Source organism: Gracilinanus agilis, chromosome 3, assembly GCF_016433145.1.
Source record: "Gracilinanus agilis isolate LMUSP501 chromosome 3, AgileGrace, whole genome shotgun sequence".
In the NCBI taxonomy this organism is placed as follows: Eukaryota; Metazoa; Chordata; class Mammalia; order Didelphimorphia; family Didelphidae; genus Gracilinanus; species Gracilinanus agilis.
The window spans coordinates 293641658-293656842 of NC_058132.1; the positions used below are offsets into that span (position 1 = coordinate 293641658).

The 15185-nt window shown below is 32.7% G+C and overlaps 1 protein-coding gene across 1 annotated transcript in view; it reads right to left on the bottom strand.

Moving 5' to 3' along the window:
• Positions 1–11520, bottom strand: part of SPOPL (speckle type BTB/POZ protein like) — a 33290-nt gene extending 21770 nt beyond the window's left edge. Inside the window, exons 1-4 of the mRNA XM_044666606.1 lie at positions 11437–11520; positions 10929–11050; positions 10543–10694; positions 5337–5464 (exon numbers count right to left, since the gene is read on the bottom strand). Coding sequence (XP_044522541.1) covers positions 5337–5464; positions 10543–10694; positions 10929–11050; positions 11437–11520 — 486 coding nt within the window. The remainder of the gene's footprint in view (positions 1–5336; positions 5465–10542; positions 10695–10928; positions 11051–11436) is intronic.
• Between the last annotated feature and the right edge of the window lie 3665 nt (positions 11521–15185).

Genomic DNA, 15185 nt, shown 5'->3' on the forward strand with positions numbered 1-15185 from the left:
AGTGCAAACTATCTTGGCGTCTGCTAAACTTCAAAGACTTAAATATAGTCCCATCAGCAGAATACTGTCCAAAAACTAGCCTAACTAAGCATGGAGAGGCTTATCATAGATAGTTCACTATTTAATAAATTTGGGGGTCATGGCAACCCAAGAAAAATACTCTTTTCATTGTACATTATTAATAAAATAAAATTTTTAAATGAACAAAATATAGCAACTACATTTTCTTTAGGAAACTTAGAAAGTTTTTTTAAATTACTTTCTAATGGACTAGGAACTAGGGAAGAAATAAATTTTATTCCTGAGTTCCAACAATACCAATAACTAGTTCTCTGGTTTTTAGAAAGTTACAAAGTCACTTTCCCTCCCTGGGTCTCAGTTTCCTCATCTACAACACAAGGAAGGTTGAACAAGGTCTCTCTAGTGCTAAGACTCTGAGTATCTATGGAAAAACATATGAAAATAGACTTCAACATACTGATAACACTTTAAAGATATAAAGGATCTTACGCAAACCTAAAAGCTAAAGCCTAGGAAATACAAATGAATTACAAAGCAGCGTGATTTAAGGACATTGGTCTTGGTAATTCAGACCTTGGTTCAAATCATAGACATGATACCCAAAAGGTAACTCCTCAAACCTTGGTTTTCTTATCTATAAAATGAGGATCATAATATTCAACCTACTTATCTCATAAGTTTCTTGCAGGGAAAAGCACTTTATAAAACTTATAGTACTATTAAAAAATAAGTTGTTATTAATATTTACTCTAGATCAAGAGTATGTTTCATACTAGGAAGACCCTAATTCCCAATGTTCTTTCTACCAGACTAGATTCACTATGTCTAGAATTTAAGAAATATTTTTAGTATGATACTTTGTGTGTTTTACTTATTGCTCAAAAAATATTTAATAAAAAAACATAATTGCAATAGGAATGAATCTTAGACTAAAGAATTCAACATGGTGTTATATTTCCTATTTCCATAGACCAAAGTTCTATCCTATTAAATGACAAATTTCTCTATCATTAATTTTTTTCCATGAAGCTTTGTCGGGATTGATCCTATAGCTTTCCTATCTCTGATTTACTTTTTAGACTTTGAACACTTTTGACATTTTCCAATTTCATTTGATTATATAACACCAATTATTTACTTCTCATTGGCATCTATTTGCCATTTATTTTTATAATCTAGTTTGGTATTATATTTTCCTTTATCTTATCATACTATCATATCCATGGGCTTTGTTAGGATATATCAGTATGAATGGAAGAATTATAAGAGATTATGATTTGTTAGGGGCATGGATTAGAATTTTTTTCTATAATGCTCTGTAAAGAGCACAGATAAATAAATATTTTAAGAAACTACAAAGAAATGGTAATGATTTTGAAGACAGTCACAAAAAGGTAGTATAAGAATTTCTTATGTTGCTTAATTTTTGCATTAATTATAATTATACTTTTAGTATAAAGAGTAGGAGAGGATATAATCGAAAAAAATGATTTGCATATCTTTAAAAATAATCAAAATTTGTATAAAATCATAATGGATAAAATGTATTTTCCTGCCATTACCAAAAATAATCTAAACCACAAATAAATTTACTACATGAATATGGCTATCAAGAATTTCAACACTCCACATGCAAAAGAATTAAGGGGATATTTTGTAGGCATGGCTATACATAATAATTTAACTAAAGTTTGAGTAGCTAACTTAATAATTATGGTTATATTAGGAAAAACTGACAAAATTAAGCTTAACTTTCTGTTTTGAACAGTAAAATAACAGTAAAATATAATTACAAATGATCTGGTTGAAACTCAGAATCAAAAACTCAGAAATAAGGCTGATTCTATTTGATCCTAAGGTATCCTATTTGGGGTGAAACAATTCAAATCTCAAAATGAAAGGGTAAATATATTGTAAAAAGTTGTAGTCTTTCCTCAAATATAAAAGATGGTCCACTTTTGGGCCAGACCCATAGGTGCAATTTAAGCTAGGGAAAGAACAAAAAGTCTATTCTATTCCAGATATATTGGCCTTAATATTAGTAATCTTTCTAGGGAATCTGGGTCAATCTTGGAGTTCCCTTAAAAACATCTGAGCAGTTAGGACTTATGACTAACTTTTCAGGCCTCTCAGATCCACATGATGAGAAGTAAATCCTAAAAATTGACCCAGCTTTCAGGGGCATACTATGCTAATAACTCAGGGCCACATGATGCCATTTATGTAGTTTAAGGGCCATTTTCCCCTTCCCTCCTCTATTCTTATGGATCTGCACCATATATCAGGCTGTAGAAAATTTGGTTTTATGGTTATTTCAGAGGAATTTGCAATCTCTAGGATGATGGTGGGGAGAGGGGAGTGACTGTGGTTAAGCCTGTACTTTACTTTGCCTACTGCTTCATCAAATATTTTTTCCAAAATTTTATGTCATCATGTCATACTTAAAAAAAAGAAATCATCTTGTTCCTAAAAACTTATTTCCTCCTGGTCACTACAGCAAAATATGTAATTTGCAGGCCAGGTTATATTTTGTACAAAGAGAAGAGCACCAAACTGCCTTACCTGCCTACAGCACCACTTGCAGGGGAGGGGGAGGAGGCAGTTCTCTATGTAGGCTCTGTGCAACGCTTCCTCCTCTTCTGCAAGCAGTGCTGATGATGCTGTGGAAGGAAGTCGTATCAGTGAGATTGGGCTGGATAAAAGATGAGGATATGGTTTGGAAGGAGGGTATAAAAAATTGCTTATATATACTTTTCAGTATTTTGCCCATGACCAATATGATCCTATACTACTTCAGGGATACCCTAGTCTATCCACATATATACAAAACAATTTTTAAAAACGTTAGGCATTTTAGGATTCAAAAAGCTAAATCTGATAGCTGTCAACATATAAATTAATATGAAATTGGGTCTTTTATGAGAGGCCTAATGTATCAGAGAAAGGAAATACATTTCTGGTTTTTTTTTTCCACCAAAAAGATTTAGCCAAAAAAAAAAAAAAAAAAAAAAAAATCAACCTGAATTTCACTTTCAGCCTTAATTCTGAATTTCTTGATTATCAGAGTTCCAAAATATTTAAAAATACATTTGATTATAAAAATCAGCAAAAATTTTTTGGAAAATAAATCATAAAAATATTTCATAATATGTTAACATTAGCAACTTAAGAAAATCAAACATTTAAGTTAGAATACTCCTATATTAAGGATGCTGAAAACACTTTAAAAGAATAAACTATTTAAACTGAAGAACAGCACACAATATAGCAAATGCTCAAATATGTGAAGCTAAATAAAACTTCAGAATAATCTTGTCTGAGTCCCAAAGAATCACAAGACACTTGCTACATTTGCTTTATCAACCAAATAATTGTATTCTTAACAAATTCATCATACAGCTAATTTAACTTGTCTAAGTGAAAATAAGATCCACTATATTTGTAGTCTCAAGAGGCACATTTCAATTATTCCTCTGACACAACATAATGACATTTAATTATGTTGTAATCTTGCCAAGAAAATTTTACATATGTTAAAAATACAGATTTAAGCTAACTTATTTGCAGTATCTATGATCCTCAAGTAATTAATTGATCCACAGCAACTGCAAAAATTTGTCAATATATACTTAGTACTAAGCATACTATATTATACCAAATTTGTTGATTAGATTTTTACCAATTTTATTTAAATTAACAAATATTTCAGTAAGAAATCTTAGTTTATTTCATCAATTTCACTGTCAATGGCAAGAATCCTCTAGAATAGGAGAAAATCAACTGTTTAAAAAAGCACAAATTGACTGATTACCAAACAACAATGATCCTATACAACAACTAAAAAATCCAAAGTGAGAAAAACCTAAAGTATAATTTTGAAGACTATTCTTATTTTTCTAATTTTGTATGATTTCACATGCATAATAACACTAGAAGGACTGGACTTTAATATCTCAAAAAACCAAGCTACATCAACTGACAGAGCATATCCCTTTTTATACATAAGGCAAAGAAAATAAAGAGATGGTAGAATGGAAATTTTTATTTCAAAGTGAAACTAGTATTTTTGTTTTCATCTCATACTCTTGCTTCATCTCCTATTCTTATTACATTTTACTTCATATTTTGATTACAAAGGTGGGCATTTTAATTCTGAAATTATTTTTCAATGACCTCTACATTCATTATTTTTATGACCAATTATTTGAATATTCTTGACTTTAGATAGACACTTCTAAAGATTTTTCTTTTTAAATTTTAAATTAAATTTTTATTTTAAATTATAGTCCAAAACATTTTACCTGTTTTGACCAAGATATAAAAGTCATTTTGTGTAATGAAAAAACAACAGAGTATAAGTTCCTGCTCCAAAATCTTACTAGCTAAGTGACTGAAGAATGGAAACCACATAATCCCTTAGCTTCTATTATCTTTAAGTGTAGATAATATTTATACTATCTACTTCATAGTTAGAATTACATAATAGATCTTTAAATATTAACAATTAATATAAAAAATCCATAGGAAGTACAACGGAAGATAACTAACCACATAAATCAGGGTAGATCAAATAGCAGAAAACATTCAACAACAGATAAACATGTTTGTTTCAAAAAAGATGTTCAGTGTAAAGTGGCACAACAGCTCACATCCAACTGCTATAGAAGTATAATCAAGGGATAGTTTCAGCAGACTGTGCCAGGCCTGGAGCCAGGAGGTTCTAGGTTCAAACCTAGCCTCATACAATTCCTAGCTGTATGACCCTGGGTAAGTCATATTAACCATAATTGCCTGGCCCATAACCCTCTTCTGACAAGAAACTGGATATTTAGTATTGATTTTTTTTAAAAAAACCCTTACCTTCCATCTTGGAGTCAATTCTGTGTATTGGCTCCAAGGCAGAAGAGTGGTAAGGGAGAGGTAATGGGGGTTAATTAAGTGACTTGCCCAGGGTCACATAGCTGGGAAGTGTCTGAGGCCAGATTTGAACCTAGGACCTTCCATCTCTAGGCCTGGCTCTCAATCCACTGAGCTACCCAGCTGCCCCTAGTATTGATTTTAAGACATAAGGTAAGAGGAATTTTTAAAAGTGTAAGACAGTATCATTAAGTGATCACATAACTGAGTGATTGTGTTTGCAAATATTTCTAATATAGAAACTAATCAATTTCCTCTGGCTGCTCATATACAAATCAATTGCATCAACTCTATTTACATTTTTAAAAATCATTGTTATTTTAACTTGTTTATACTTTTTATTTTTCTTAATTACAAAATTCATTTATTTATTTAATAAATTTAAAAGCTGTACCTACCTCACAAAACAATGTAAGCTTATCATCTGGTAAAAGACCATTAGCTTCATCAAGCAAAAAATCTCTCCTAATGAATTTTTTAAATCCCCAGTCCTTTCCTTGTACAAATCGATATGCTCTTTGGCTTTCTGGTGAAGAGAATGAAAAGAAATTTCAGGATTTATAAATTCAAGAAACACACACACACACACACTCTCTCTCTCTCTCTCTCTCTCTCTCTCTCTCTCTCTAAAACAGTGATGAGCAAACTTTTTAAAGAGGGGACCAAAGGAAAGGAAATGCTCATCTGTCAGTCTGTTTTCCTTAGTTTCACTGTATTGCATCCTACTCATTGTATTCGTCAGATTAGGAATAATGTCGCACAGCTGGATAGAACATTTCAGGGGGCTGTAGTTTGCCCATCACTGCTCTAGAAAATTCTTTTGGCTACCATCACTGGCTTAACAACAGATTTCTGAGTCTTTTGTTGAAACAAAAGGCTACAAAAGATAACAAATTTAACACTTTACAGATAAGAAAGTACATTAAGAATAGGACAGCATAATACATATGCTTATCAGCATCTAATACTAGTACAATGTCAAAGGAACAGTTATTTCCAAATAATCTATTGACCTGATTATGCTTCTTCCCCAACTTCCATTATCTCATTACCTAACAAATTTCATCTACATTTCATTTGGATAGCTATCAAATGGCATGGGCCTTTGGCTATCATAAAAAGAACTGAAACTTCTTCCTCATTCACCTTTCAATTTCCTGAATCTTGGTCCAAAATTTATCTTAAAATTCAAGTGATACTCCAACTTTAATGCCATACAACATTTAGGAACTATGCAACAGGCATGGCAGGCTGTTTCTGTTTTCTGTGGACAGGTGTAATTAATTACAAAGAGATTAAACAACAGTAACCAGACTACCTACCTAGTGATGAAATGTTTTTGGCCATGGTAATTTAGGAAATTTATATTGAACCAAAAATAGTCTTTGGTCTCATGTGGCCTCCTGAATGATGGCAGCAGGAAATGGGGCAAAGGATACTACTAGGTTTTTAGACAACGAACTTTAATTTCGTGGTTGATATTCTAAATATGACACACTTAACTAATGATCAAGAGTAGACATATTGCTGGAGCAGATAAAGCTTGTATAATTTAATTGTAATGTTTAATCTGAATCAGCAATTGAATCAGGTAACGTTGACATTCTAGTTATTTTAAAAAAAGAACAGAAGTTGCAACTAAATGGAAAAATGATTAACCAATACTCTTTAAAGAGGCAAACAAAGGAGTTGGAAGAATGAGTTTTATTAGACATACAAGCTACAGGATATATTATTTCAAAAGACATTTGGTCACTACTTACTGCAGGTATAATGGTAAGCTTTCACCCCCCTCCCCCCAAAAAAAATCAAGAAAATAATTACAGCTTATTCATCAACACCAGGTGCAATAGTCAAAGTGGTCCTATTATAAGAAGTTTGATATGAATATCCCAAGGCAAATTGATATACATTTTAATACTTGGTGAACTTAATGAAAAGGTATGGAAAAGTTAGGATGGGGAATAACAAATGGCAAAATGTAGTTCAGGAGAAAGAAATAAAAGGTCAAGTATTTGTAAGTTATACAAACACTTAAATAGCTTCACATGAACATTTTCTCGGAAAGGACTAGAAGTTGGCAGGCAGAGAAGATAGCTTAGTGGATAGAGACAGGAGGTCCTGGGCAAGTCACGACCTCCACTGCCTAGCCCTTACCATTCCTCTGCCTTCGAACTAATACTTAATATTGGTTCTAAAACAGAAGGTAAGTGTTTAAAAAAAAAAATTGGGAATCACAGGATATAATGAATTCTAAACATTACAAAGAATGAAAATGAGCATATTTTAAAAGACAGGCACACTTGCAAGCTGACTGATTATGCATAGTGAACCCTCAACTCGACAGAGCAAAGATAAGAATGTACAATGAGGCAAAGAGAAAAAGACATAGGGTACAATTAAGATAATTTAATCCAGAATGATTTGTCAGCTACAGAAACTGAAAAATGAGAAAGGGACAAGAGAAATTATACTGACACCATTTTAGCAATTTAACTCAGATATTAAATCAATGCTAAGAGATTAACTGCTACAGAAAGCACCTGAATCAGCAAACATCTAACTTCTCATCAAAAGATGGCTACAAAAAGTGATAGGTTCAAATATAAGCTCATCTATAAAATGTAAGGAAAATGGAGAGAAACGATTAAGGATAAAACCATTTAAATAACATTTGATATAATATTCAAATAAGCAAAGTCATCTCAACATCATTCTAGGACAGTGATGGGCAAACTACATCCTCCTAAAATGTTCTATCTGGCCATCGACATTATTCCTAATCTGACAAATACAATGAGTAGGATATAATACAATGAAACTTCAAAAGAGTTGCCTTAGACACAGACTGACAGATAAGCATTTCCTTTCCTTTGATCCTCTCTTTAAAAAGTTTGCCCATCACTGCTTTAGAGGATAAGCAATACCCAAATAAGAGTTCAGGGCTATAAAAACTATGATATGGTCAAAAACTAATCAATATGGGGGCAGCTGGGTGGCTCAGTGGATTGAGAGCCAGGCCTAGAGATCAGGTCCTAGGTTCAAATCTGGCCTCAGACACTTCCTAGCTGTGTGATCCTGGGCAAGTCACTTGACCCCCATTGCCTAGCCCTTACCACTCTTCTGCCTTGGAGTCAATACACAATATTGACTCCAAGATGGAAGAGTAAGGGTTTAAAAACAAACAAACAACACAACAACTATTCAATATGCATTTTGCTTCCCCTCTATCCCCCACCACAGAGAATGATATTTGGACTAGAAAAGCTAAACGGGGGAAAAATAGCTAAAGGGAGATGAAACCCAAGATGTGCAAAAGTAAATGATACACGAGCTTTGCTTGACAAGTTCAAGTCACCAGACCAAAAAATATCAAAAACTTACATGATGGCTAGGGCATCAATGATAACTTTTTTTAAAAAAAGAAATGGAAACAGGCAATTTATTTCCCTCCAAAGAATGACAATGGTTTTATTTCTATTTCTTCCATTCAATTCACCAAATATTTATTATGACACTGTATAATTGCGGGGGGTACAAGAACAAATACAAAATTTTACCTTGGAATTCAGATTCTATTGTCTCTTTATTAAAAAGAATTTTTCCAGATTAAATGTTGGTATAATGTTTAATATTCACTTTCTGACATTTTACAATCCATGTGGTCACCCTCTCTTATATCCCCATGGTGAATGATATCATAAAGATAAAGGAAAATGGAATAACAAACCAAGAAATGGGCAAAAGCTGTTTTAATTTTCAAAGAAGGCAAGATAATGGAATATGCATACTACAGGGAATGAACTTCAGTTTTAGGCAAAATTACTTAATGCTTTATTAAGAGACATTAGGGTGGTAAAAGGAAATACAAATTTATATTTGTGCAAGACTCTACATACGCCTTGCTTGATGTTCACAACAATGTTGGGATGCAAGTGCTGCTACCTCTCTTTTGCAGTAAAGGAACTAAACAGAGGTTAAACAACTTGCCCAGAGTCACAAAGCTAATAAATATCTGTGGATAGATTTTAATTTGGGTTTTCCCGAGTACAAGAACAATGCTCTCTGAAAAGGAAAAGGTGACAAGAACTAGCATGGCCTCATCAAAAAGAAGTCAGGGAAATTCATTTTTTTTTTTTTGGTAAGGTTACATGGCTAGCAGAATTGGTGGGATTTATAAATATCATTTATCTATTTATACACAAAGCATAAGAGACAAAGTCTGTCAACTGATTTTTGTAAGCAAGTAATGATAGTGAATTTAGAACTAAATGAGACTTTACCCAAAGAGGAATCATTAACAGGACAATGTCAATTTAGGAGGTAGTTTTTAGTGGCATTTCCAAAGAAGCTGGGCTTTGCCCATGTGCTGTTAATATTTTTATTAATGCCTTGTATAAACTATTTCTTAAACTTGTAGTTGACAGTTATTGCAGGATTGGGCCAGGATGTCTAATACCTGAGATGATGGTTTACAAAAAAAAAATAAATAACAAAAAATAACAAAAAATAACACTAAGCTGAATCTAATAAAATATGATAGTACTATAAAGTTCTCCTAATGAAATTTTTTTTTATTCAACTGCATAAAACACAGAAGTTGTGGCTAGATTACATAAAGATTCAGTGATTTTAGTGGACTACAACCTCAGTGAATCTTAACAATGCAGGCAAAAAAAAAAAAAAAAGTAAGGTGATTTTTAGCTACATTAAGGAAGGCCAAGTGTTCAAAACAAGAGGGGTGATAGTTTATATTCTGTCTGGGCCAAAACAAATCAGGAATACCGTGATCTGTTTTAAATATCATATTTTATGATAGGCATTGATAAGTAGTAAAGAATATGAAGCTAGGGGACCAATGGCTTCGAGATGTTTGGCCTAGAAGAAAGATAACTTGTTTTGTTGCTTTGAGGGGTAGCAGTGAGGGTGGAGAGAACTATGGAAGAAAGGAGAGTTTGGGTTGGAAGTTCAATTAAAGAATGGACTATCATATGGAAAAGTAATTAAGTTGGTTCTTCTTGACCCCAGAAGGCATTATGAAAAATATCTGGTGGTACTAACAGGGAGGCAAGTTTAGGCTCAGTTTTAGGGCAAGGCTATCTTACAATGATAGCTATGTAAAAGTGGAAGTGGCTCTCTTCACTTGAGATCTTCCTGAAAGAGTAAGATTACAACTTACTGGAGATATTATGGAAGAGACCCTTAGGTTGGACCAGATACTGATTCTTATCTTGAACTAGAGATTCTTAGGTTGGATTAGACAACCTTAGATTGGGGGGGGGGGAGGGGGGGAGGAGGGAATTACACAGGTCTGGGTATGTTTGGGTGACGGTATGTGGATTTGTATCTGGGTGCCTTTTAAAAGATTAGTATACTGCAATAGTTTAAGATGGTAACAACCGCAATTTCTTGCTATCATCTAAACCTAATTTTAAATAAACAAAAAAAAATCCCTATTTTGTTTTGTTGTTTTTATTGGGGGGAGGAGGTAGTGGTGAGAAAAAGCAGGTCAGGGAAATGGGAAAAGTAGAAGAGTGACAGTGGGAGTTAACTTACATTAACAGAGAGATTTCCATATATTACTCTCTTTGTAAAATCACTTACCCATTGCTTTTGTTTCTTCCCTTTTAGCATTTAGAAGGGAAAATTTGAATTTTGCTCGAACTTCACTTTTGGGGCAGCTGACTAAAAGCAAATATAAGGACAAGTAGTCTTTACTTTCATCATCTAATCCCTTTGGATTTACTCTCAGGCACCTAAAATAAAACAAGTTCATATGGAGAAATGTTAAGAGTTTAAGTTTCTTTTAAAGAGAGCTACAATGAAAATATAATTTATATTATGATACAAATGACATCTCGAGTAAGTCATCTATAATCCTTTAGTTCTTCCATATTTCAAAGAACTCACTTAAAATATAATTCACTCCTTATTGATCCTATTAGGAAATAAAAATTAGCAATATAAAATAGTTTATAACAAAATCTTACCATTTCATTTTATCATTTGGGCCTGATGAAAATGTAGAACTTTTTAAAACTTCACCCATTTCTTCTCTACAGAAGCTGAAGTTATTAATGGTCCACATGTAGGAAAATTTTACTACTTTAACCTAAAAGATTTAAAAAATTACATTTTTAAGATTTTTTCTATCCTTTTCATATAGTTTATAGAGCTTTTGGGGCTAAGGGTATGGGGGGACATAATAAGACATCAGACCTGTCATGTCAAAGGGAGATCATAATAACTCCTTTTATCAATGCAGATCTGCATTTCCTCTGCAACCTAAAATCTTACAGAGATTGAAATTTTGGTCATACAAAGGAGTTCAATACAAGCTTGCCTAATATTCCTTATCCATTATATTATTTTGTCTCTCCCCAGAACACTAAAAAAGTTCTTAAAACTACTGAGAAAATGCTCAGGGTAGATTTCTCAAAAGACAGTTTTCCTATTACTTTTAAGTTTAAAGTAAGGTATTTACTAAAGTGTACTTGCCTGTGTATAACACCAACTTTCAGCTATAGGCCCACAGGTCATCTCTCCAGGTGGAGGTGGGGTGGGTACCCTAGACATTGCCATTTTATTACAGGTTTTTATGATCAGCTCAGTAATCCGCACGTCAGTACTTTTCCTGTGAATAAAATAGGCTTTATGTCAGCATATTCAAAAGTTCAATAACTAGATTAACAAGAGAGTGATAGCAAAGAATTGGAAACAATGATGATCCCCATCAGCTGGGGAATGACTAAATAAATTTTCTTCCATTAATCAAATGGAGTATTGCTGTGCTGTAAAAAATGATCACTGTAATGAATACAGAAAAAACATGGAAAGATTTACATAAACTGATGCAGTGAAATTAGCCAAGACAAGAAAAATATACATACTGACTAAAACAATGTAAATATAAAGAAAAGACACATCAAATAATCAAAAGAGAATGAGACATTAAGAATATGCAGAGCTTAAAAGAAGAGTTTTAAAAAGAACTCCTCACTCCTCTTTGCAGAGATGCAACATCCACAAGAACTGAATAGTGCATGTATTTTCAGACTTTTTCAATGTGTTTACTAATCAGTTATACTGGGTTTTCTCCCTCTATTTTTTTGGTCTTTTTACATTTAAAAATCACTATTTTTTTAATGGGATAGGTCTCTAGAAGTAGAATGAGAAAGAGACATCAAGTTCCTATCAAATGAGGCTGGAGAAAATCTTATTTTATTTTATTTAATTCATACTCAAAATTAGCATCAAAATCCACTTATTAGACAAAAAAATTAAAAGTATCAGCAGTTTACCAAACATGCTTTTTTGAGATATAACTAAGAACTAACCTCAAATTCCAAGGAAATAATAAGCTAGGTCAAGAAAGAACATTAAACAGTGACAGATGGGGGGCAGCTGGGTAGCTCAGTGGATTGAGAACCAGACCTAGAGACGGGCGGTCCTAGGTTCAAATCTGGCCTCAGACACTCCCCAGCTGTGTGACCCTGGGCAAGTCACTTGACCCCCACTGCCTACCCTTAACACTCTTCTGCCTTGGAGTCAATACACAGCATTGACTCTAAGACGGAAGGTAAGGTTTAAAAAAAAAAAAAGTGACAGATGGCCCCAAATCCTAGCCAAGTGTGTAACTAGTGTCCATCAACTTATAAAATCAAACATCTAAGTGACTATTATGTGTAAGGTACTGTCTTAGTCTGAGTTTTAAAACTTGGTCAGTAGCCTCAAAGAATTTATAACATGGATAGAGAGGACAAATAAAAGAATGAAATAACAATATTCCAAACGCCAACTAAGTAGTTACAGGACAGTAAGTTTCATAATAGATCACTGCAGAGTTCTCTGCCCTTGAGGAGCTTGGAAAGATGACTCTTAAAGAAGGGTTTGTAGATCCTGGCAAGTGAGATCATAGGTATGTTTCTTGGAGGGACAACGGGAGAGTCATCCCAAGAGTTAATTACTTGGGAGACTTAAAAATCCATTTAAAAAAAGACTCCATTTACCAATAACACTTTATAGAAATGTTTACATGTAAGAGATTCTACAGGTTGAAAATTAGTTAAAATGATAATGGAGGATTAGGTATTCCCAAGGGAAAACACATCAAGGACTTTACTTGCCTTTCTCCATAGGTACAAAAACATGCATTTGCATGGGAAAGGGAGACTGAATATCTTTTCATATCACAACTAAACAAGATTAATGAGGACTATTTATTCTCCCAAAGTATTTAAGTAGGATACCATCTACTAATCTGCTACTATAATGTAAAAAGGCTGCTGATAAATAAAACAGAATCTTGATGTCAAATGGTTCATTAATCACATAATGAAAACTTGGAACTGAAAACTGAAGTAAAGACTATATAGCAGTATTATAGGTATGACCAAGATTTTAGGTATAGAAACATTTAAAAGGCAAGTCTCAGATATGTTATTATTAAGGGAACCTATCTGTAAAACTTGGTGGGTAGATTAAGGAGAAGCAATTTTTAAATACTGATAAGGATTCAAATCAGAAAGAATACAGTCCTAAGACCTGGAATGGAAATTTTGCTTTGCTGCTCACTACCTAGAATCCAGGATAATTCATTTTCCATCTCTAAACTTCCATTATCCATAAAATGAGATAGCTGGATTAGATGATTGATAAATAAAATTACTCCCAGCTCTAATTCCTATGATCCCAAAATTGAGACAATCAATCAGCAATAGCACAAAAAGAAGAACAATAAAGTACTCATTTAAGGAGATGAAAGGTTTGGAGGTATAAAATCACTTTATATTAGGTAACATTAGAAATTTTATAAACAAACTCTAGAAGAGAATGAAGTGAATAGATAGTAAGAAGACTCAAAAGGAAGTTTGAACAACTCCTGCATTTTTATAAGTCCTGATGCTTATAGATTACATAATGAAATATAAAAAGACATTATTGATAGTAACCAACTAGTATTATTCTAAGCAAAACAAACTGGTCCCATGATCCCCAATTACCCACAGCTAACAAATATTCAAGATCTACCCTAGTCTTTAAAAAAAAACTCACTTGATTCTACCACTCTACCAAGAAACCAATTCTATTTCTCTTCCTTTCAGAGTCAAATTCCTAGATAAAATAAAGCACACTCAAACAAACACCCTTTATCTGGATAAATAAGTACAAAGTGCTAACCTGAAAAAGGAAAATGGAACAACAGAAAAGGATAGAAACAGCAAAGTTAACAACCATAACTTTGAATGCAAAAGGATTAAAACTGTAAATTAAATTTGCATGGTCTTTCTGCTATTGCTACATTTCAAGAAAATTATATCAAATAATAAATAGCAGGGAGTCAGTAAGCTTTATTTATTAAGAGGTTTCTAGTATATATCCCACTGCATATAATGCTTGCATTTAGTTTTAGTAGGCACTAATACACAAACACACACACACATATATATTCATATACATGCAATATATATGTATAGGGATGTGTTTGGACTCCATGCTTTGTAGGATGTTTAGCATAAATTAATATTATACCCTGTCCAAATTTTTTTAATATATTGAGATAATTAAGTGGTTTTACATGACTCCAAAGAAGAGAAATGAGAAGACACCCCAAACCCACACCTTTGGAGACATGGGCAGTCCGGAGATGTTAAATGGTGTACATATCCAGACATTTAACATGTATGAATCTATAATTACTATTATTGCTGACTTTTTCCTTTGTTTTCCCTTTAAAATATAATTTCATATATGGCATGAATTTCTAAAATAGGGATGAATGATGTGAGAAATTCTTTTTATATAAAAGATAGAAACTATCAAATTTTAAGTGAATGAAGGATTTAAAATTTAAGAGAAAAGAAGACTGAGTTTAAAAGTGTAAAATATAAAAAGTATTTCTTAAAAACAGTCATATAAGATAAAAATAGGATACAGAATAGAGAATAAAAACGAATGCTAATAACTGATGATAGCCAAGAAAGTACAAAGTACATTTATACTATCTGACAGAGCAAAAAATTTTTTTCACAAATATCAAGTAATGAACGAAAGAAATTACATTATGCTAAAAGGTATCATAGACGAATGAATATCTTTACCAACTATATGTACACCAAGATATGGTACCTAAATCCATAAAAGGAATGTTAAGACGAACTTCAAAATAACAGACAGTAACATTAATTAAAGGAAACTTTTAATATTCCTCTCTCAAAGGGAAAAATGTAATAGATTATGTTAAATAG